Consider the following 25,307-nt stretch of genomic DNA (forward strand, 5'->3'; position numbering starts at 1 on the left):
ATTAAATTTTTTTTAATTTTTTTAATATCAAATTTTTTTAACATTTCAATACTGTTTTCAGTATCGGTGAGGAAAATTTTCTTACTTGTATTTTCGACTTGTAATTTTCACATGACTTTCAGTCTCAAGAAATTAGAGAAAAAACAAGATTTCAATGATAATTTCGATTTTAAGTCACTCTGTAGCCATTTTGCAAGAAATCAAAATTTTCAGTATTTCTCACACAGCATCCATAGTCGTCTATTGGAATAGAAGAATACATCTTCTTTATTTTTGGGTTTGAGATAATTTTATAGTACAAAAAATTTACTTCAACCCTTACACTTTCTTYCGCTACTCCGAAAGATCGGCTACTAGATCTAAGGAATCCAAGTTTTTTGCAAAAAGATCACCCGTTATTGAAGTACGTATGTATATCAGTATGTAAATAAGCTAAATTGCCGCATTGAGGATGAAGAGCCACCTAAAGAGATTCAAGAGCGGCCATTTTATACAGAAAAAACAACTGTTGGGTGTAGTTTGAAAGCCGGTGGAATTATCGGTTCATATTTCTTCAAAACTGATGCCAATGAGAATGTAACCGTCAATGGCGACTATTATCGCGCCTCGAAAACCGACTGCTTGATGCCTGAAATTGATGCTTGATGATTGATCAGGACCTGGGCAACATTTGAATTCAACAAGTCGGCGCCCTTTGACGCACATCGCAACAATCAATGGAGAGAACACTTTTTATACTTATAATACGTTATATATACGTATAACTAAATAAGTAATAATTTACAAAAGCGACCATAAAGCTCATAAGCGCTAAACGTTTTAAACTTTTGCTGTTTGCCGTCCGCGGCAACGTGTGAATTTGGTCTTTTCCGCTTTTGASTTTTTTCTTTGCTGCATTTTTATGCCGTTTCCTTCATATTTCTCACACTAATTCTTTTGAAAGCACTTTGTGGCATGCCGYCTGCTAAGCATGTAACTTATAAAAACTGTAAATATGGCAGCTTTGTTTGAGATTTCCATCGGTGCAACAGCATTTTTTATATTTTCGGACAGTACTTCGAGTGATTTAGCAAAAAAATATATTTTTTTACATAAATTCTTTCCACAGAAATGTTGTYGTATGTGCTTCGCGATAAACGCCGGGTGAATTTTTTACCTCAGCGTATAGCTAAATATTAAGCATATATCAAAAGCGCACTTGCAAAAATAAAAATCCACACATCTCATAATCGTAATTCATGTGAAAATATTTGTTTGCCGCAGCGAAATATGCGCAGCTACTGTAAATGCCGTCACACAACTGTTATGTTSCAAAGCTGCTGGTGCTGCTGGCATTGTTGGTAGAGCGAAATGTTGCTGATGCTACTGTGGTGCCTATGCACTTAGGTGCCACCGATTTTATTAGCACCTCTGCATTCGCAGCTGTGCAGCACTGCTCTCCTCGCCACACATTTCCTATGCTTGATTGGGAGGCCAGTTTTCCGCCATTTATCGCGATTTTCAAAAATCTTCGACTGGTTAGGCTCTTCTTGCTGCTAATAAATATTAAATAATATGTAAAATGCTGKTAACAACAACCAATATTATTGTATAAGTTACAAATAACATGTCGTTACATAATACAGGGTGGTTCCAAAGACATATTTATTTTTTGATACTTGCTAACGATATGCACAGTGCCCAATGGCCATCTGAATCATGTAGTGGAGTAAATGGAAATCTCTATTAGAACAAAAACGAAGATCAAATGATATTTAGCATTCTCATTTGCCATTTGATAAAAAATTAAAATATAATGATAAAACGTTAAATTATGGTAAAAATTATGGCAAAATAATAGTACAAAAWACTTAATTTTGGTAGTGGTTATGACCAAAAAAAATTATGGCAAACAAATTTATAGCAARAAACATTATTTATGGCAAAAATAATAATTTATGGAAATAAAATTATAGTAAAAAAATTATGGTAAACTATTATGGCAAATTAATAATTTATGAGAAAAATGTATGATGACAAAAATATTAAATTATTTAAAAAAGTAGTAGTTTATGGCAATTAAATTATGGCACAAAAATTTTAAGCAAAAATAATCATTTATGGTAAAAAATGTATGAAAATAACTTAATGATGATAAAAATAGTGAATTATTTCAACAACCGGAAGTTTATGTTTATCAAATAATAAGAAAGCAATTATGGCAAAACTAATATTATGGCAAAAAAATGTATGGTAAAGTATTATGGCAAAAATAAYAATTTATGAAACAAATTATTGATGACAAAAATATTAAATTTTTTCAAAAATGAGTATTTTATAGTAATTAAATTGTGTCACAAAAAAATTATGGAAAAATAATTATTTATAGCAAGAATAATAATTTATGAAAAAACTTTTAACGATGATAAAAAAATTAAATTATTTAAAACAATTTGAAGATGAAGATGAAAACGGAGTCGAAGATGAAGATAAAGTCACAGTCAGTTCATTTTTAACATATATTGAAGCTCTTATTACTCAGATGGTGTTGATATTTTTCAATAGAATTTTGAGATATCAATCTGAAATTCGGAACACGTTCTTTTCTGCCTAAGGAGCTACTTATTTGTCGGAATCATCGATATGTTATGAAAAACTTTTTATTTGTTAAATAATCTCTGAGAAATTTGGCTTTGCCTAAGGCAACGCTAAAATTGGATTAGGCCATTATAGCATGTAGCTACCATACGAACTCAACCATCACTGAATTATGGCAAAAACAATTCATGGAAACGACTAATGATGACTAAAATATTAAATTGTTTTAAAAATTGTATTAATGGCAATAAAATATTTTTAAAAAATTATTATGGCAAAAAATTATGGCAAAAATTTTAATCCTCTTTTTTTTTCAACAAATAATATATTTTTACTTAAAGCACTATAGCATATAGTTGCCATACAAACTAGCCGATCAAAATTAAACACTTTTTTTTTAGAAAAACTTTAAATTCACTCTTACCGTTATCTAAGATTAGCCATTAAGCGCTAGTTCTTATATGTACATAAAAACCACAATCCTTCATTTTGTCAAAAATTCTCGCTTATCACGCAACCATGTTGCCACATTAACGCTCTCGAATGACACATCACTGCAGCCAAATAGCTTTCAAAATATGGCTGCATTGTGAAATTATGCAAAACATGGCCGATGTAGGCAGACAAGTGCAAAAAAAAAACATTTAACTTAACAAAAAGAATTAAAATATGAAACAACAAACAGATGGGCTGTCATAATTATGATTCGTCATCRTTTTGCACCTCATACGAAGCCGCCATTTTCCATTTTTGTGCAAAGTTGCAGCGAAATAAGCAGAACATAAACTTCAAACACACACACACACATACGTGCAGATATTTGCCACACGGTGCAACAACAGCTGCAGTTGGCCAGCCCAAGGTAGCTGCCGCTTAGAGTGATTAAAACATTTTTATACGCTTATTGTGGTAGTTGTTGTTGTTCCCTCTTTCGCATCATAAATTTTTCGCCCTWTAGTTGCATAATTCGTGCAACGCACACATTCGGTGGAGTTGTTGTTGCTGCTGCTGCYTTTTATTAGCTCGCTGTCATAAAGCATAAGCAGAGCTTGGCATGGCACAGGAAGGGCAGCACAACAGCAGCGTATGCAAGAAGTGTCGTTCCCATCACTATACATTAATCCAACATGTCTTGCTGCAACGGCAACAACAACAACGCTAGTGYTTGCGTATTTGTGTGCGTGCATACTCGAATGGGCCGGGCCTAATGTAATTAGTGTATCGTGGTGAAATGTAAGAAAGGCAAAACGAGTGGAAGCATAGTGACAACAACAACAACAGCAGACGCTTAAGAATGAAAACATTAATTTTTGTTGTTGCACATTATACCATTGTGCAGACAGTCGAAAAACACACTCAAGCAAGTTTTTGCTTCGTCTCATAATGTTGTTGTTATTGTTGTTTCTTGTGGGTTTGGCTTCAGCTGTCAACTAGCAAAACGTCAACCATTGGCTTGTTGCGCTCCGGTGAGCACATGCAAATCGTTGCGTGTGTATGCATGCATCATTCTTGACACAAACGCACACAGMCACACASATACATATACATATATMTGAATGGAATATATGTAAAGCGTTTTGCTTCGTGGCATTCTTGCKTGGCTTCCCTTGGCCTTATTTTGACTCGCTAACTAGTAAAGCGTGAATTTTCTCATTTTGGCAATTATGTGAGCGTTGTGCGTCAAAATTTTTGGCATTTAATTAAAAATTTGAGAAAATGCTACCACTGTGGATTGAAAGCAACATCAAGAACGAAAACAGCTTTGAATGGCTTTTGACATGCACAAAGTGTCTTTCAAAGTGATGTGTGCYTCTTCTTTTTTCCAAATTAAATAAATTGATTATTTTTTGTATTTCAAATTTCTAAATTAATTTTAATTATTATTGTTGTAATTGAATTGCTGCATTTAATTTTAAATTATGGTTAAAAAAGTTATAAAAAATACTTAACGGTAGATATAAAAAATAATGAAATAAATACCAGATCTCTGGAAACAGTCTGCGCTTTGCCATAAAACTGTTAAGGCTTGTGAAATTTCTAAATCAAGAACCAAATTTTCGAAAGCAAATAAACTGTATGTGCCAAAWTTTTTTTATTCTCAAGTAAAAAGCTTTGTAATTTGAAATAAAAAATTTTAAGTTTTGAGAAAAAATATAGCACAAACAATTATGGTAGAAATTAAACAATTGGAAAACTGTTAAATTATGCCAAAAAAAATAACCATTTTGAACATTTGATTATGATAAAAATTATTATGGCAAAAATATGTATGTGTTTTTCAAGTATTTAGCTTTGCAATTTGAAAAAAAAAGAGAAATTTGCCAAAAAAAATATAGCACAAAAAATTAAAGGAAAACTGTTAAGTTATGCCAGAAAACAGTTTTGTACATCTGATTATGGAAAAAATAGTACGGAAAAAATTATTTAGCGAGAAACAAAATTATGATAACAATTTAAAAATATTCCAAAAAAAATTATAAAATTCTGCCAAACAAACGGAAAAAATAACGGAATAACTACCAGATCTCTTCAGCGTAGACTGCGCTTTACCTTAAAACTGTTAATGCTTTTCTCAAAATCTAGAACCAAATTTTCAAAAGAGCATAAACTATTTATGGCAAAAAGTTTTTTATCCAGAAGTATTTAGCATTGTAGATTGATAAAAAATTTGTAAAGTTATGGCAAAARGAAAGTAACACACAAAAATTATGGCAAAAAACATCCTCGGACTAACAAAATTATAGCAAAACTTATTTTGGCAACCATTATTACGGCAAGAAATAAAATCATGACAACCTAAGATGGTGATCATGCCAAATAATTGTGTTATAAAAAGTTCTGGCAAAAAATTATATTATAAACTAATGCAGAAAAATTTCATATTTGAAAAGCAAGTAAAACTTAAATTATGGCTAAAAAATGGCAAGAAATAAAATATTAAATTGTGCAAAAAATAATAATATATGGCAAAAAATGATGGTTTAAATCAAATTGTGGCTAAACTAATAATTTATAGCAAAAAAAAATTATGGCTCAAATTAAATTATGGCAAAAAAGTCAGTCAAAAATAACAAATTATGCCAAAAACAAATCTGTGGCCAAAAGTATGGAAAACAAATTAAATTATAGCACACAAAATTATAATTTTGAGTATTCATGTTTCCATAAAATTTGAAAGATCTAATCCTCTATATAATCAAATACTGTTTACTTACCGAAAAGAAGATAACTATGACAACAAAAATATTATACATATGCCATAAAATAATAATTTATAGCAAAAAAATTATGACTCAAATTTAATTATGCCAAAAAAGTATGGAAAAAATTATAGCACAAAAAAATTATAATTTATGGTAAAAAATGTATGGCAATAAATATTATTGTGAGAAAAAGTAACGAAAAATATTAAATTATGACAAAAAATATTAAATAATAACAAACATATGAAATAATGACGAAACATAGTTTGAAGACAAAATTACAATTATAGCACAAAAATTTATAAGTTTTATGTTTTCGTTAAATTTAGAAAATCTCACCCTCAATATAATCAAATAACATTTATCCAACGAAACCTTTACTCAACACAACAAACAAGGAATTCCCCACTACCAGTCCTCCAATACTTACCTCAGTTTCGTTAATATGGTGCTGTTGACTCGCAGCTGTGCCACAACTGCCACAACCGCCACATATGGCATGCGTAATGGCTGTGATCGCTATATGATTGCCCATAGTAATAAGATCAATAACTGTATTTTGGCAATGAAATGTAAGTCAAACCAATACGCCTGCATACACACACACACACATACATACGCACTGTATGACATTGAGTCACGCACGCATACACACAGAAATACTTGGCTCCATGTCGATAGCCAATATAAATTGCTAGCCTACATTAGCTATATTTTGCACTTGGGGTTATGTGCCAAATACGTAGCTGGCGATCAGCCAGTAAGGCAGGGTAAGGTAGTCGACCAGCCAAAAAACCATGCACCAAACCATAGGAAAACACAAAGTAAGGCAGCCATAAGGAGTTGCTATGCAAATGCGCCCGCAGCTRAGCATAAACAGCTAGTAAAATATGTAAGCAACAGCAACGCGCAGCAGCCGTGGGCAATGCAAACAGCAGGAGGAATACTTTGAAAAGCCAAAAGCGCCAAAAGCAAGCATAAACTGAACGTATTGGCAACAAAAATGTTGATGTGCCTTTGGCTGCCAATAAACTGGTGCAATATGCGCGAGTATTTGCGCATGCGCGTCCGTTCGTCCCCCGCCTGCTTGCGCTCATTTTCCATTTTCCATCGCATTTCATATATATTTCGATGCAATTCAATGTTCGCAAGCAGCGAGAAATATTAAAATATGATAAGCGATTGGCGTTGGCCAAAGGCAGTGAAACACGTGTACTTACACACGCACATGCACATTTAAGTTTGGCAGAGTACACTTCGTCTAGTCCGCTGTTGCAATTTTCGCTAGCAGCAAATGTTGTTTTTACTGTCTGCTCTTGCTGCCTTTCTCTGCCAACCTTTCGTGTAATTTTAACAATAAAATGCTTTATTTTATTTAAACTGTAAAGTCGTAAAGCGTTATCGATGGTTACTGATTTCATATTTTATGCAACCATTTATTTCGTCGGCTTTCGGTCGTTTATTTAGTGCCGAGTGTGCAGCGAAGCGGTTAAACATAGTTATTGTTGAAGGTCTGAGATATTTTTCGAAGCTTTTCTGTGCTTGGAAAAATATTTATATATTATGATACTATACATATAAATGCATTATACACATACTAATGTGTACTTGTGAGAATACTAAAAAAAAATTTTATTGGAATATATTTTATCTTATATAGACAAATTGTATATTTTAAATTGTTTAGTTATTTTTTTTTTTAATAGTTGCATTTTCAGCTTCAGAGTATATTAAAAAATCGATTTAAATTGTTTTATAAATTTGGAACACAAAAAGTTCGTGTCTTAAGTCTTTTGTAATATCATTCAACTCGCCATCCTTAGTCTTTTAGAAATTGGAGCGACTTTAAAGCACAAAATGCTGGCTTAATCTTCGTTCAAAGCCTTCTATTCACAGAATTACCAAAAAACATAAACATAACCTCAAATATTTTTTTTTGGACTTTTGATTCTAGACTTTGGGCTCTATAATACTGAGTAATGAAACTCGTTGACAAAGGAAAGTAGTATAATGAAAATTAAAAAATTATAATTTATTAGCTATATTTGAATAATATGTGGCAGCCAGCGGTGTGTTTTTAAGGTTTAAGGTTAAAAGTTCGTGTCTTAAGTGTTATAGAAACGATTGCGATAGAGCGATTTTAAAGCGATGCTAAATCTTGGCCTTCCAAACATATAATAGCCAAAAATAAAAATAAACATAACCTCAAAATATATTTTTTTTTATTTTGGATTTTGGACGTTGGACTTTGGACTCTATAATACTGCTTAAAGTAGGATGAAATTAACTGACAAAGGAAAATAATATAACAAGAAGAAAAAATAATGTATGGGCTAATTGTGAACACGAAGTGGAAGGCAGCCTAGGGTTTGAGTTTTTAAGGTTAAATAACATTTCAAACAAAAATATTAAATTATGCCAAAAAATAATAATTTACGATGGATGTATAAAAATAAGTTTTCTCAGAAAATGCAAAAACCAATAAAAACCGTTAACTTTGTCTGCAACGAAGCCAGAAAACCATTCACAAAAAAAGAAATTTCGATATAGGAACTTACTTTTGATTATATAGTTTGTATTGCAGCTATATGCTATAGTGGTCTGATCTATAAAATTTCTTCAGTTATGGTACTGTTGCTCTGGCAGATATTTCGTCAAATAAGACAAGTTTTCGTACAAAAACTTTATTTTGATCTTCCAGTTTGTATGACAGCTATATGCTATAGTAATCCGATCAAAACGATTTCCTCAGATATTAGATCATGGTTTGAGTCCATAACTCATGCTAAGGTTTGTAAAGATATCTCGCTAAATTAAAAAGTTTTCCATACAAAGACTTGATTCAGATAATTCAGTTTGTATGACAGCTATATGCTATAGTGATACTATATAGTTGGTTCCGACAAATTAGCAACTTTTTGATAAGAAAAGAACGTGTGCAAAATTTTAGGTAATTATCTCTAAATCTGAGGGTCTAATTCGCATATACTATATAATATACCTGAATGCCAAGAAAAAAGAAGGAAAACAGTTTGAATTTTAATGCTTCAAATTTTGATGAGGTTATTATCAATTTTCTGCTTTTAAAAATAAAAAAATAAAAATATTTTAATATTACATATATAAAATAATGTGTTAATGGTATTCCTATTATATTCTCTCAGTTCTCATATGCTTTCCTTGACACGCTTCAAATAATTGAACAACGTTCACAATCAAGGGAAATGTTTGTTTGCTATTTGCTATTTTATCGTAGGAATTCTTTTTTTATCGGAGCGACAAGATTCTAACACATCACGCCTCTGAGGTCCTCGTGGACAAAGCGCGCCACTAATCATTAAACGGCGTTGCGCTGCACACATTTCCCTAGCAGCATATCCGATTTAATGGCCTTCGCATTCAATAGCTTCTACAATAACAACAATAGCGATAGGTTGTTGCATTGGCTTTTGTTCGCATTTATGATGTCCGGCTATGAAAGCTTGTTATTATGGTTGCAACACCACGCAGCACGCAGCCGGCAACGCTGCCACTTCAATGACAAGCATTTAATTTTTTCTTATCGCACCACGCACACCAACAAACGCAAACCGCTGATGCGTGTAGATACATGCTATATGTCATATGCAAGTACACTAATGTGGAATAGGGCCTAACAAGAGTTCGCCTCTTACGGTGTAGGCAGCATCTTTATCTTTGCGCTAGACTTGAATGGGCTCCAGGGTATACCAGCTGATGGCCTCGAGCTAGTGCTGTTTTTTTTTCTCTTGTTTCCTGTATATTTATTGTACATGAAATAAATAAATATCTATCTGTCTATCCAGGGTATACCTGGAGTTCGATAGATCCACAGTCGCTGCTAGAAATATTTTTCATTTGGCCTTGGTACCAGATCGGTTAGCTTCATAGCCAGCTCTAGATTTATTAGCGCTGCTTTCGCCCACTTTCATTGAGCTCTAGAAACTTTTCTTTTGGGATGTCTCTCATCCACCACAATCATGATACAGCAGTTCTAGTCTATATCAGTGAATGATTTCGCGAGTATCACATTCTTTACCTTCGGCTTTTGGCTGATTGCTTAACCAATTCAGCTGGCGGTTAAACTTCAAATTGGCTACAACCGTTTTCACACATTCAATGGTAGCCTGGAGCTCCTTTGTAAGCTCACCATTTGTTGATTGTCGCCGATTTGACCTCCTCAGCAAGTAGGCAGTATGAAGCTTCTCCACGTACCTAGTTTTCTCTGAATGATCGATTTTAAAAATAGGTCATTCTCTCTTTAGGAAATGAACTGGCCATAAGTCAACTTTTGGCATCTGCTTTCCTCCCTATTTTGTAGTCCTACTTTAGCTATAGGGTTTTGTTCTTTTGCCGCTAATCTTGTTGCCTTCCTAGGGCTAATTCTAGCTCCAGGGCTAGTGTCAGACTTGCGCCTAGTCTAAGCTTAGCTCCTGTCTCTGTGCTGGCTGCTTTCAAGCGCGTTGTAAACTCTGCTCTCTTCTGGGAACAACTACTTTTCTCTGTGTTTTTTTTTTACCAGGGGATCCGGACTAATTTAGTTTCTTATTTTTTCGATTGTTCTGACTCTTGAGTGAAGGAGAAAGTAGGTCCGCCCCGCTAGGCAATTCAGACTATCATACCAGAAGGCGGCAGGTATTCGTAAGCTCTGTTCGCGACTGGGCTATTTGAGGGTTCGCAACCAAATTAAATTTCGGTTGGCATTGCAAGACACCTCGATCCAGCCTTTGTTGTATCCCCAGTTATAAAAGTAACTATTTTTTGAATGCTGTGATATTGAAAAACAACAAACTTCACAATTAAAAGTCAGACCTTAGCTAGATTCCTTCCAATTACAAAAGGGATGAACTGAACTGTCACTAGTCCACCCTTGCCATCGTCGTAATACTCTGATACTTAATTCCAGTGAGCCCTTTCCGGGAAGGTTCAGCATTGATTTTTGCCGACCCAATATGACTTAAAATTTTTTAAGAAAAATATTAAATTTTTATACGAAAATTAAAAAAAAAATGTTTTCGAAAATTTAAAAAAAAATTCGAAAATAATTTAATAATATTTCAAATAAAAAAAATTGTACGAAAATAAAAAAAAAAATTACGAAAAATTAAAAAAAAATTATTTTTTTTACGAAAATATAATATAAAAACAATTTTTTAAATATGTTTACGAAAATTTCCAAAAAAGTTTTTTATGAAAATCTAAAAACAAAAATTACGATTTAAAAAAAGTTTTTACGAAAATTTTTAATTTTATTGCAAATTTTTTTTTTTTTTAATTTTGAACCTTCTTATCGTTGCGAACTTTTGTGCGCATCCACTTTGCTGATTATGTGCGTGGACATATTTTACGTCCACCTAAGCATACTCACCGCTAACAACAATCATTACAATTAAATTGGCCAATCGTTCAACAATTTCGCCCCAAAGCAGCCAACAAAACACCAAACGTACCATATGTAACAACAACAACATTAATCAACAGTAATAGTTGCATGCAGTGTTTGCAACTTTGGTTTGCCACAAATGCGCGCACCACCGAGTGTTCGAGTGTGCATGCGCTCGTTTGGCGACGACGATGCGTCATTGTGTGCCGCTTTGATAGTCGTTATAGTCAACGAAGACGAGACGAACGCCACCACCGCCTGCTGGTGGCCAAAGTCAAGGTGTAGAATATCATGCAACGTTGTCACACACCGCCGACTTGTTATATTGTTGTCTACATACATTGTTGTTGTGCCACAAACAAAAATCATATGTGCGCTGCGCGCAGGATGCATAACGGCAACAACAACGACTAAACTAGCAACAACGGGAAGAGCCATAACAATAAGCGGTGGCGCGGCGACCGTAGTGGTTGTAAGTAGCATGTGCGCGCGCGTGTGCCACAAACTAAAGGCGCGACGCGGATTTCGATAAAACTATGCAAGCCGCGAAACATAGCGACGCACAGGCAAAGAAGGGAAATAGATAAGCGCATGCGCGTACGTTGCGGTAAGCTGTTGTGGAGTCACAACAGGCAACACGAATTATAGCTTGTAAATTGCTGCTTAGTTAGCGAGAAGATGCTGAAGATGTGCGCTTGATTTCGTGCTGTTGCACAATGCCTAGGCGCAACGTGGCATGGTGGCAGCTAACGGCAGCGCGGGGCGATAAACCGCAATGCGCGCTGCCATCGATTGTTTGCCGTCGTCGTCTTCGTCGTCGTCATCTACGCTATTGCTACAATGTTGCTAGGCGTTTATGGAAGGTTGCTGTTGTTGTTGCTGTTGTTGTAATTGCCGTAACAGCATTGTAAACACCATTCCGATGCGTAACAATTTCCAGCATTTTACTTTGCTTTTGTTACCGCGCAAGCACAGCCAGCCAGTAGTAGTGTGCGCCGTTGTCTACGCGCGCGTGTGTGTGATTGCGCGCGCCCGTTTTTTTTTTACAAGCATTCAGCGTCTAACAAGCTTTTTATTTGTCCTGCTGCATAAAAAGAAATTCGAACGAGATTTATCACACATGCCAGCCACTCAGCCACTCAACGGGCGCAGGCACTCAGGCATCTGGGCTTTCAAGCATTCAAGCGCGCGCGACGCTTTCATTGTCGCAACTTTTTTTTCAGCGGCAAAGCAAGGCGCGCTGCAGCCCACCTCACAGTCACCAAACCAGCAACCATTCAGCATTCGCACGACACCTCAGCAACTATTTGTCTTTTTTTTATTTTGCTGTTATTGCTTTTGCTTGCTTTCGTTTGCACGAAACGCTCAAATACCAGCGCCGCTTCTCTCCAACACACCACCGTAGCTCCAGCAATTGTCCTCTAACTCTGCTTAGTTTGTTCAGTTGTCGACACATCGCTTCCCAGCGCATTTTTGTTTGGGTTGCTTGCAACATTTGTGGAGCGCCTAACAAGCGTTTTTCCCGACACTCAGTCGTTGCTCGATTAGTTGCGCCTTCTGCGCTGATCGCGCATCTCAACGAACGCGAACGCAAACGCACCAGGCATGCAACTACCAGTGGACCGCGTCTGCACCAGCACCTGCAGTGGTTTGTGGGCAGCAGCAGCAGCTACAGTTGTGCGTGTTGAGCACGCATGCGTGGTGCCTTGGTGTATGTGAAAAACTGCGACTCGCGCCCTTGGATAAATCTGATCTCAACCCACCCGTCCAAGCTTACGCCGTGAATTTAGCTAAATTGTGTTTAGAAAAACTGAACCTTCGTAGTTATTCGCCTCTATTTTCCCTACTCGTCGCAAAGCATTCGCGGTGATCGTGCGTGATCAACTATCAGTGCTGAGTTCTCGCCAGTTGCTTAGTGACCATAAGCGCTCACTGCGAAGTTTATATATATGTACATGCATTGCTGCATATATTTACTCCCTAAAATATTGTTATTTATATAAATTTCGTTATTGTCTCTTTTTAAAATATTTATGAGTTTATTAAATATTTATGCATTACTTCAACTCCGTTTTCAATTTTTAAATACACCCTGTAGATTAATCTGCTTTCTTTAGTACTAATCCATCTTTCTTCTTCTTTACTTTCGTGAAAACAGCTTAGGCGATTATAGCCGAGTTTACAACAACGCCTCAGTCGGTTCTTTTCCTCGCTATTTGACGCCAGTTGGAGATATCTAATGCAGGCAGATTCTTCTTCAGCAGAGTTAAGGCCGTTGTGTTCCTCTGCTTCCAACAGTTTCAATGCTGAAGTATTCTCGTCCATCTTGTCAACATGACCCACCCAGCGTAGCGGCGGTCTCTTGATTCGCTGAACAATATCTTTGTCGCCGTATGTCTTGTACAGCTCATCGTTCCATCGACTGTGGTATTCGCTGTTGCAAAGGCGCAAGGGACCATAAATCTTCCGCAAAAACTTTCTCTCGAACACTTCCAAAGCCGGCTCATCAGATCTCGTCAATGTCCATCCTTCTGCATCACTTAGTACGATAGGTAGGATGAGAGACTTGTAGAGTTTGGTTATTCGAGGATATTGTTTTTTTGTCTTATTGTTGGGAAAGTCTCGCTACGCAAGTAAGGCTATCATACCAGAGGACGCCCGGCATCCATGAGCTCTTTTCGTGACTGAGCTATTTGAAGGTCCGCAGTCAGGTTGAATCTCGGCATGAGTCGCATGACATCTCTATCCGCTTTTCTGTATCCACAACTATAGTAAGATCTCTTCTTTGAATGCTGTGATATTCAGAAGGAACAAACACTTAACTAAAAAGTCAGACCTTAGCAGATGCCTTCCAATTACAGCAAATATGAAATGTAACCAGTCCGATCTTGTTATCGTCGTGATACTGTGGTTTCTTCTAAAGCCGACCCATCAGATCTCGTCAATGTCCATGCCTTTGCAGCTTATACCAGGGCGGGAAGGATGAGAGTTGTAAGGTTTGGTTATTCGAAGCAGTTGTCTCTTTTGCATTGGGTGTTGTTTCTATATGGCGGGTCCCAAACATAACCTCATTAGGCGAGTAGTGTGAAATTTTGTACACATTTCTATATGTAGGCGCTTGTTTTATAACCGACGGGCGCAGCGGCATCTCAGGTGAATATACGCTGCAATTCGAGTTCAGAAGTTTCCTTAAACCGAATACGTCGGGGAGGCTCCGCTCAAGTTTCCTTTCTTTTATCCGTGACCGCAGATCACTGAGTATTGTCCTGCGACTGTAACTGTATACCCAGAAGCATAACTACATCGCATTACACTTATCCTAAAATAATAAAATGCATCTAAATGTAAAAACTCAAACTATATCTGATATCTGAGCTGCAGCGAGAGATTTGTGGTTGGGGAGGAGTCGCTGATATGTCGAAGCTAGAAGGGAGGATTGAAGGAATTTCGTGTAAGGAGCTCTCCATCGATCTTATCTTTAGGCGCCTAAACCACTATAGACTCTGTCAGGGCGACGAGCATTCACTACGACAGTTGAGTGGCAAAACTGTACTACTTGCTCTTAGCAAAGTTCATCCTACCTCAATCTTAAGCATGCTTACTGAGCGCTGTAGAATAGGTATTCTTAGAGTAAGGCTAAAAATCTTGTCGAATGCTCGTTGCCAAAGTTGTAAAGAGAAAGGTAACGTGGAAACAGCCAAACACTTCCTCATCTATTATCCAGCCTTTGCAAGGAGACAAGAAGACTCGGTGCTATCATACAGAAGTTTTAGCTACTACAACGGTCTGGCGTTCTAAGCTGTCTAAGTGAGATCTCTATTAGATTCGATTTCTTAACGTAACTATACTAAAATATAAGATCTTGATATATAATGGAATAATAGAAAAAAAATTGCAATGAACTATATTTTACTTCTGTACCTCCACTCCATATTACAGAGTTGCTTCTGCAACAAATTTCTATTACAAAGCGCATTCGCTTGTTAGCCATAAAAAATATTGCTATAACAGAAAAAATATGCATAATTGTCATGACCGTTATGTGCGCTGAGAGCTAGCAATTGGGATTTACCGTTTCATTGTCGGCCAATAGCAAATTGCATGTACAACACGGCAACCCTTTTTTGGCACCACCGTGCTACCGGTAACATGGATGGTTTAATTAGAGCTCAACGCGATTTCTACGTCAGCGTTAAAAACACCCGCGCCAATGTGCTGCAAATCACATCAGCATCTAACAAAAGGGACCACCATCCACTGCAGGCATGTAACAACAACTACAAAGCTATAAAAGCTGATTACTGGCTTACAAGAATTTGAATGTTTTACATATACTGAGAGTGAGTGAGTCGGTGGATGTATGCGTGAGTGTGTGTTTTTCGTGTGCGCATGTGTTTGGTTTTGCGTGTGTGTATTTGTGCACCGCTTATTTTGCATATTGTCCAATCGTTGCGGTTGGTAGCTCATCCTTTTATGGCAATATTTCAATTTGCTCGTTAAATTAGAACGCGTAAAATGTATTGTTTCGCCGGCCGCAAGGCAAGCGCGCGGTTGCGGCCCAGTTTTTATCTTGATATCGCAACTGTCTCCAATGAGCATCTCGTTGCAGCCATGATACTTTCGTTAGCAGTTACATGTGCTACAAGCTGCCTTGCGCGTATCCGCTTGGTCTATTTAAATTCGCATTTCTTCACTTAAGACTCGAACAGTGCGTTGCTACAAGAAACCACACAATTTTGTTGTAATTCCAGCAGCAATAAGTCATGCAAATCATATCCGTCGCATTGGCTCCTAAGCTATCTAAGATTTGCCCAAAAAATATTATTTTTTTATGCATTGCTGCCACACGCAATTGCTAACAATACTGATTATTTGTTTGCTTGCTACTTTACAGGTTCGCCACCGCTAACCGGCACCGGCATAGTGCGCGTCATTGTGCAAGACATGAATGATCACAGTCCGGAGTTTGCGCGTCCCTACTATTTGGCCAGCGTGCGGGAGAACTTGCCCGCCGGCACGAAGGTATTGCAACCCGTGGCTACGGATAAAGATAGCGGCGCTAATGCGAAACTGCGCTTCACGCTGCTGGGCGAGCACATCGACAGATTCCAAATCAATTCGGAAACGGGCGAGATCACAACGGCCACCATGCTGGATCGCGAGGAGACTGCTGTCTATTATCTGACGCTGATGGCGCAAGACAGTTCGGCCACAGAGCCACGTGCCAGCGCAGTCAATCTGACCATCACGGTGCTAGATGTCAACGACAATACGCCCAACTTTAATGCGGCCAGTTTCAATGTGAATGTACCGGATCGCATAAAGGCTGGCGAGTTTGTGTTTGGCGCAAGAGCCACAGATTTGGATGATGGCGTCAATGCGCTTATAACCTACAATATAAGTGGCAAGGATATCGATAAGTTCAGCATTGATACGCAGAGTGGCGTGATTAAGGCGAAGATGCCGTTGGGTGCGCGTGAAAATACGAGCTTCGACACGATCTACAGCATAGTTTTGCATGCCATGGATCAGGGTACTGAGTCGAGATCATCCAGTGCGGATCTCACTGTATTGATACGGCCGGGCATGCTCTTTCCCGTATTCGCAACCATCTCCACGAAACAATTCATGTTGTCGGAGGATGTGCGTGAAGGCAAGGTTATTACCACTATCAACGCCGAGTCGCCGAAGAAGACTGCTGCGGGTAATATTAAGTATGCCATTGCTGGTGGTAATATTGGTAAAGCGGTACATGTTGATGCGAATACGGGCGTCGTGACAATCGGTAAAGACGGCTTGGATTATGAAATTGCGCATACTTATGAGATATGGGTGGAAGCCTCGGACTCGGATCAACCGCGATTGCGCAGCGTTATGTTGTTGACCATCAATGTCACCGATGCCAATGATAATGCGCCTGTTATGGATAAGATGACCTATTACGCGGAGATACTAGAAGAAGAACCGCCGCCACAATTTATTGTCAAAGTACACGGCACCGACCGCGATTCGGGTGATAATGGTGAACTGTCCTATCGGCTTGCTGACGACTTTGAGGGCACATTCGAGATTGACTCCGATTCGGGTGAAATTTATACCACAATGCGCTTAGATCGCGAAGAGATTAGCGCGTATGAGCTATTGGTGGAAGCAGTGGATCAAGGTATGCCACAACTTACCGGCACGGCGACAGTACAAATTACGCTCTTGGATAAAAATGATAATCCACCAAAGTTTACACGTCTCTTTTCCGTTAATGTAACGGAGAATGCAAATATTGGCAGCTTCGTAATACAAGTGACCTCATCGGACTTGGATATTGGCGTAAATGCAAATGCTACTTACAGCTTTACTGAGAACCCGGGTGAGAAATTTAAGATCGACGCCATCAGTGGTAATGTTACGGTCGCCGGCTATTTGGATCGTGAACAGCAAGACGAGTATCTGCTGAAAATCGTCGCCTCTGATGGTGCTTGGCGCTCAGAAACTCCCATCACTATCACGGTACAGGATCAAAATGATAATGCACCGGAGTTCGAGCATAGCTATTACAGTTTCAACTTCCCCGAACTACAACGCGCTGTTACGTTTGTTGGACAAGTAATTGCCACGGATCGTGATAAGCAAGGACCGAATTCACTCATCTCATATTCACTGCAACAGCCATCCGACTTATTCACCATCGATCCGGCCACAGGTGAGATCTTAAGTAAACGTAGCATGAAGTACAAGCATTCGCAACTTGAAACCTCACCGGAAAATATGTACACGATGATCGTGTTGGCCACAGACAATGGCAAGCCACCGCTAAACTCGGAATGTTTAGTTAACATAAATATCGTTGACGCCAATAATAATCCACCAAAGTTTGAAAAGGCTACTTACCTAGCACCCGTGCCCGAGCAAGCAATGAGTGGTCTGCGTCTAATCAAGGTACATGCAGTGGATGCGCTCGACTACGGCGTAAATGCCGAAATCGATTACACACTGGTGAAGAGTAATGCCTCCGATTATTTCGCGGTTAGCAAGCACGACGGTTGGATTTCTGTAACGAAGCCACTTAATGTTAAGGCGAATACTGTGTTCTTGATCACAGTACGCGCCACTGATCGTGGCGTGCCACCGTTAGCGGACGAAACGCGTGTCACAATAATTATGACTGGTGAAAACAAACATGCACCGAAGATCAACGCGCTGAGTCATCAAGTTATAGTGCCCGAAAATGAACCAATTGGCTCCACCATACTAACTGTTACTGCCTCCGATAAGGACGACGGACCTAATGGCATGTTGACATATTACTTTTCAGGCGGCAATGAACGCCAAGAGTTTAATATGAACAAGGACACCGGCGCTGTGACCATACTAAAACCATTAGATTACGATTTCATACAAGAGTATTATTTGAATATTACAGTGGAGGACTTGGGTTTCAAGCCCAAGAGGGCGGTTGCTATGCTAACAGTTATAGTAACGGATATCAATGACAATCCACCATTGTTTAATCAGTCGGAATATCACGCTTTCATACCGGAAAATCGCGCACCAAATACATTCGTGTTCAAGGCACACGCCACCGATAAGGACTCACCCAAGAATGCCATCATACGTTACACGATCACCAGCGGTACGGGTAAAAACCTATTCAAGATTAATTCGAGCACTGGCGAGATAGTCTCCACGGTATCATTTGATTATGAGGAGCGACGCGATTACAATCTGCAGATAATGGCTGCTAATCCCGATTCGCCGATGCACAGCACCGCTATGGTGATCGTGCATATTACGGGCATTAACGAGTATTACCCACAGTTTGTGCAACCAGTCTTCCACTTCGATGTATCCGAGTCGGCCGAGGTCGGTACCTCCGTTGGCTCCATACAGGCGACAGACAAAGATGCTGGCGAAGATGGTAAAATCTATTACCTTTTGGTTGGTTCAAGCAATGATAAAGGCTTCTCTATCAATGCCATGACCGGCATTATGTATGTATCACGTCATCTAGATCGCGAGACTCAAAATCGTGTTGTACTTACCGTTATGGCAAAGAATTACGGTGGTATACGTGGTAATGACACTGACGAGGCGCAAGTCATCATATCAATACAGGATGGCAATGATCCACCGGAGTTCTTGAAATCACTATACACAACACGTATATCGGAGGCTGCACCTGTGGGCACCAAGGTCACCAGCGTCAAAGCCGTCGACAAAGATGTACGCCTACAAAATAATCAATTCAGCTACTCCATAATCAATGGAAATTTAAACCAAACATTCAAGGTTGATCCACAAAGTGGTGATATTGAGACGGCGCGTGTTTTAGATCGTGAAACTGTGCCGATCTTCAATTTGGTTGTGGGCGCAATCGATACCGGTGTGCCACCACAAACTGGCACAACAACAGTTAAAATCGAACTAGAGGATATAAACGATAACGGTCCAACCTTTGCAACCAATGGTCTAATTGGTTACATATCGGAAAATGAGCCAGCCGGCACCTCAATTATGACATTATCCGCAAGTGATCCGGATCTGCCACCGAACGGTGGACCCTTCACTTACTATCTCGTCGGTGGTAAGCATAAATCATTCCTGGCCATCGACAAACACTCGGGTCTGGTAAGGTCCACAAAGAGTTATGACCGCGAAGTTACACCAACGCTAGAAGCTGCGATAGAGGTTGAAGATAATGGTGAACCAAAGCAGCGCGCACAACACGTGCTTACAGTTAAAGTACTCGACCAGAATGACAGTCCGTCCACGCCACGTATGGTACACGTGCTGCTCAACACATACAACAATGCAATTGCCATCGGTAAAATAGCGGATGTGCATCCTAATGATCCAGATGTAACTGGCGATTACAGATGCAAGATTTTGGCGAATGCACAATCGAGTCCATTAGGCATACTTACCATACCAAGTGCTTGTGACTTGTACACCACACAGAAGACCGCCGTCAACGGTTATTCATACACCATATCCGGTAATGATGGTAAACATAACGACGTAGTGTCGACGGTCACTGTAGGCTTCCAAAACTTTGACAGTGCTGCCGTAGCGCAATCCGTTACTATATTGGTCCGTGAAATGATGGCTGAATTCTTCCTAGCCACACACTATCGCAATTTTGTGGAACTAATCAAATCAGCTTTGGACACTGGTGATGAGCTCATATTGTATAGCATGCGCAATACAGGCGATGAAGACGGCGACTTGGAGCTCATACTAGCAGTACGTAGCTCGAACCTAGCTTATCGTACACCGCGCTATATACTGGAACGTGTGAGTAAGAAACGTGATTCGATTGAACGTTTGTTGCAAGCAAACGGTGGCGTAATTATCGGCTACAGTCCATGCACTTCGGCTGCCAGCAATGCTTGTGAAAATGGTGGCATGTGCTCGGCAGAGATTCAAGTGCACGACACGCACTCATTGAACATAATAGATAGTCCGTCGTTGATTTTCAGTGGCCCACGCGTTTCGCACGATTACAGCTGCAAATGTCCCGACGGCTACACCGGACAGCAGTGCGACAAGCAACAGGATCCATGCTCGCCTAATCCCTGCGAAGCGAATGCGCAATGTCGTCGCATTGCCTATGACTTTCAGTGTATTTGTCCGCCAAACCGTGACGGTAAAAACTGCCAACTACACCGTGGTGACGTATGTACGAGCAATCCGTGCCGTAACGGCGGTTCCTGCATGCACAGTCCAGACGGCGCATCCTTCTTTTGCCTCTGTCGGCCGGGTTATCGCGGAAATCAATGCGAACATGTGTCCGACTCGTGCCGCCCAAATCCCTGCTTGCATGGCGGACAATGCGTCAGCTTAAAACCGGGTTACAAGTGCAGTTGCGTTGATGGTCGTTATGGACGGCATTGTGAGCGCGCAACCTTCGGTTTTCAGGAACTCTCTTACATGTCGTTTCCAGCTTTGGATGCCGCTACTAATGACATTTCAATCATATTCGCTACAACGAAACCGGACGGTTTATTGCTCTATAATTACGGCATGCAAACGGGTGGACGTTCCGACTTCGTGGCGATAGAGATTGTGAAAGGAAAGGCTTTCTTTTCGTTTGGTGGCACGCGTACTGCAATAACAACGGTGGTTGTGGGTGTCAATAGCATGGAAAGTTTGGCTGATGGCAAGTGGCATAAGGTCACAGCTACACGCAATGGACGTGTCATGTCATTAAGTGTGGCTAAGTGCTCGGAAAATGGTGATGCATGCGAGGAATGCCGACCTGGCGATGCCAGCTGCTATGCTCAGGATGTAGGACCTATTGGGTAAATTTATTTACATTTTTCAAATTATTAAATAACTTTATTAATTATATTTTATAACTCTTTTGCAGTACCTTGAACTTCAACAAGCAACCCCTACTTATTGGTGGTCTTGCAACGGCGGACCCAGTTCTAGATCGTCCGGGTCAGATACATTCAGATGATCTGGTTGGGTGCGTGCACAGCGTATCCGTGAACGGGCGACCATTGAACATGAGTAATCCGCTAAAACAGCGTGACGTGCTGCCCACCTGCAATCGCAACACCAATGGCGGTCCATGTCAGCAAAGTGCGCCTAACGATCCGGCGTTATCGCTCTGTGGAGATTTTGGTACCTGCATGGACCGCTGGCATACAGCGATGTGCCAATGTGGCGCCAGTTTGCTTTCACCCGATTGCTTCAGCTCCTTGGAACCGATTACGGTTACGAATGGCGCCTTCGTGGAATTCAAAATATCGGAAAAGCACCGACGCATGCAGCTGTTGGACAATTTGTATGCCGCCAGTAATATATGGTCATATGATGTCGCACGTCGCAGAAGATTTACCGTAAATAGTGACAATATCACTGCATTGGCGCAAGTTATGGATTTACCAAAAACCGTTAGCATTATCTTTCGCACCTACAAAGAAGACGGTTTGCTGCTCTTTGCCGCAACCAACAAACAGTACACCGCAGTTGAGCTGAAAGCCGGCAAGTTAGTCTACTATTCCAAGCAGAACAGCGTCGTGAATATGACCATACAGAAGCCGGACAAACTGAATGACGGCAAATGGCATAATCTTACCTTGTACACATCGAACCGTGTGCTACGTTTGCTTATTGATGGTAATAAAGTTGGTGACGAACTCGATTCGGCTGGCGTGCACGACTTTCTCGATCCATATTTAACGGTGCTATCTATAGCTGGCGTGCGACGCGAACATTATCCACAGGATAACGCACCGAACAGCTACGAGGGTTGCATTGCCAACTTTACCATCAATAATGAAGTCCAACCGTTTAACGGCTCGGGAAGCGTTTTCAGCGATGTACTGATACGCGGCAAAGTTGCGCTCGGCTGTAGCGGTGATTTGGGCATTGGTGCGGCGCAAGCCTCCGATCCCGTCAGCATAGGCATCACACTGGTCATTGTCTTCTTTGTGATACTCGTTGTAGCCATTTTGGGTTCCTATGTAATTTACCGTTTCCGTGGCAAGCAGGAGAAGATCGGCAGTCTAAGTTGTGGCGTGCCCGGTTTTAAATTGAAACATAGCGGTGGAGCTGCAGCATCCCAGAATCAAGCAGACCATGTTTTGTCCCGCGGCAGGGGTGTGCATGCCGGCGATGGTCCAGTCAGCTATCATGTAGACAGTGGTGACTTGATACGCGGTGTCGGCGGCCATCATATGGTCGGACCCGAATTGATTTCGAAGAAGTTTAAGGAACGTGAAATCAACTCTAATGAACATCAACAACAGCGACCACAACGCCCGGATATAATCGAAAGAGAGGTGGTTAGCAAGAGTCCGCCATTACGAGATGAACATCACCCACCGATACCGCCGCCCAGTCAAGCGCATCATCCCCACGATCATACCAGTTCGGTTGATCTGGGTTCAGAGTATCCAGAACATTATGACTTGGAGAACGCCAGTTCAATAGCGCCATCTGACATTGACATCGTCTATCATTATAAGGGTTATCGTGAGGCTGGTGGCGTACGCAAATACAAAGCTACACCGGCGCCAGTCGCATCCTACACACATCACAAACACCAAGCCACGGCCGCTCAACAACAGCACCGGCACTCACCACGTCACGGCATCGGTGTTGGTGGACCATTCGTACCACGTGTGCCGCCACAAACTAGTCAACCACCACCACCCTCAAGTACACCACGTCCACATCAAAGTACGCCATTGGCGCGACTCTCACCCAGCTCCGAATTGAGTTCACAGCAGCCGCGCATATTAACACTGCATGACATCTCCGGTAAACCGTTGCAAAGCGCACTGCTCGCAACCACCTCCAGTTCGGGCGGTGTCGGCAAGGATGCGCTACACAGCAATAGCGAACGTAGTCTAAATAGTCCAGTTATGTCACAACTATCCGGGCAGAGTTCCAGCGCAAGTCGACAAAAGCCCGGAGTTTCAACGCAGTCACCAGCACAGGCGCCCATCGGCCTCACCGCCGAAGAGATCGAACGTTTAAATGTCAGACCGCGCACATCGAGTTTAGTTTCAACACTGGACGCTGTCTCATCCAGTAGCGAAGCACCACGTGTGCCAGGCGGTGCTCATCATATAGCGCTCGGCGGTGGTCTACACAATGCCGATGTTGATGCGCATAGCTCTTCATCAACGGATGAGAGTGGCAACGATAGTTTCACATGTTCGGAAATCGAATATGACAACAACAGTCTGAATGGGGATGCAAAATATCCAACAAACAAAACAGTGCCCGACGATCGTCCCGATCGCAGCGCTGGCGGTCGTGCAATGAGCGGTGATGGCGTAGGTCCGAGCATGGGTAAAGTACCGCCGATGCCGCCACATTCATACGACGGCTTCGATTCGTCCTTTCGTGGCTCACTCAGCACTCTAGTCGCCAGCGATGATGACATCTCAACACGCATGGGCGGTATTTATCGACAACTCAATGGACCGGGCTCACCATCGCAACCGAGTCTGGGCTGGAACTATCTGCTCAACTGGGGACCGAATTTCGAAAGTTTAATGGGTGTTATTAAAGACATTACAGAGCTGCCGGATGCGGTGGGCGAGCAACAACAGTTACAGTCGACACTATGCATGCCGGGTAATACGCAAAAGAACTCCGAAGAATATGTATAGGGAGCCTAGCATAGTTTAAGGATATAAAGTTTCCTGTCAGCACAAAGCGTAGTGAGGGAAAAGCTAAATACGTGATTTAGTGTATTTATGTAGTTTTAACCGTTTTAGCCTTTTATTTGTTTAGTTTACTTTTAGTACTTCTGCCAGCTGCCATTCACTAGCATTTTCAGAAGAACGCTGACACTTATATTTAGGTCTGACTGCTGTATGCCATGTCTGTATAAGCGAAACTTATAAATATTAAGATTTGCAACGAACACTAAAATTAAATTAAAATTATTTAAACAAGTTTAGCGTCTTCCAATAGATCCATAGCACATATTATAACAAGTGGAGTCTCTACTTGGCATTAATCTGAGTCTTTAATCAAGCTTAATGTACAGCAATTATTTATAAATTATTTTTTAAATATTCATTCTTTACTCCTACTGCCAAATATTCGTGCGAATCATCATCTGTACACATCACATTTATTGCCTCAGTTAGTTAGCAGTTAGTTTAAGCAATTCATTCGAACCACACACACACATACACACACAGTGCTAGTTTGTACGTAATTTCCTTAGCATTATTTATTTGAGCGCATATATGTAATTAAACGTTGCACTAAGACCAATTGTGTTTATCGCCTTGTATCAAGGCTTGTATCCTAACCTATTAGCTAGCATATACAGGTAGTTTATCGGTTAGTTTATTGGTTAGTCTCGAAGGCTTATGAGCAATTAAGCAATAATTTAATTAATTTAGACTTAGTAACCAATTAACAGTAGCTTTTAACTTTAAAAAATAATTATTTTACTACGCGGCATAAATGTAAAGTGTTTTGTGTGCTATATTAAAAGTAATTACAAGGCTCATATGTATTATATGCATTTATTAATAGTTTTTTTTGTAATGTATTTAAAAAAAAATAGAAATTTTATACAAATGAAATCTTGCCATAAGATTTGCTTGCGTACTTATGAGTTATAGAAATAAAAATTATAAATTATAAAAATA

At 40.1% G+C, this 25,307-nt stretch overlaps 1 protein-coding gene across 1 annotated transcript in view; it reads left to right on the plus strand.

Moving 5' to 3' along the window:
- The window catches only part of LOC108966623 (cadherin-related tumor suppressor), a gene marked incomplete in the record, with an annotated part of 299,387 nt that extends 274,514 nt beyond the window's left edge, over positions 1-24,873 (plus strand). The window contains 2 exon segments of the mRNA XM_018929619.1: positions 16,076-21,476; positions 21,545-24,873. Coding sequence (XP_018785164.1) covers positions 16,076-21,476; positions 21,545-24,308 — 8,165 coding nt within the window.
- Positions 24,874-25,307: the final 434 nt, after the last annotated feature.

The sequence above is a fragment of the Bactrocera latifrons genome, unplaced genomic scaffold, assembly GCF_001853355.1.
Source record: "Bactrocera latifrons isolate USDA-ARS-PBARC rearing strain unplaced genomic scaffold, ASM185335v1 scaffold_167, whole genome shotgun sequence".
Classification (NCBI taxonomy): domain Eukaryota; kingdom Metazoa; phylum Arthropoda; class Insecta; order Diptera; family Tephritidae; genus Bactrocera; species Bactrocera latifrons.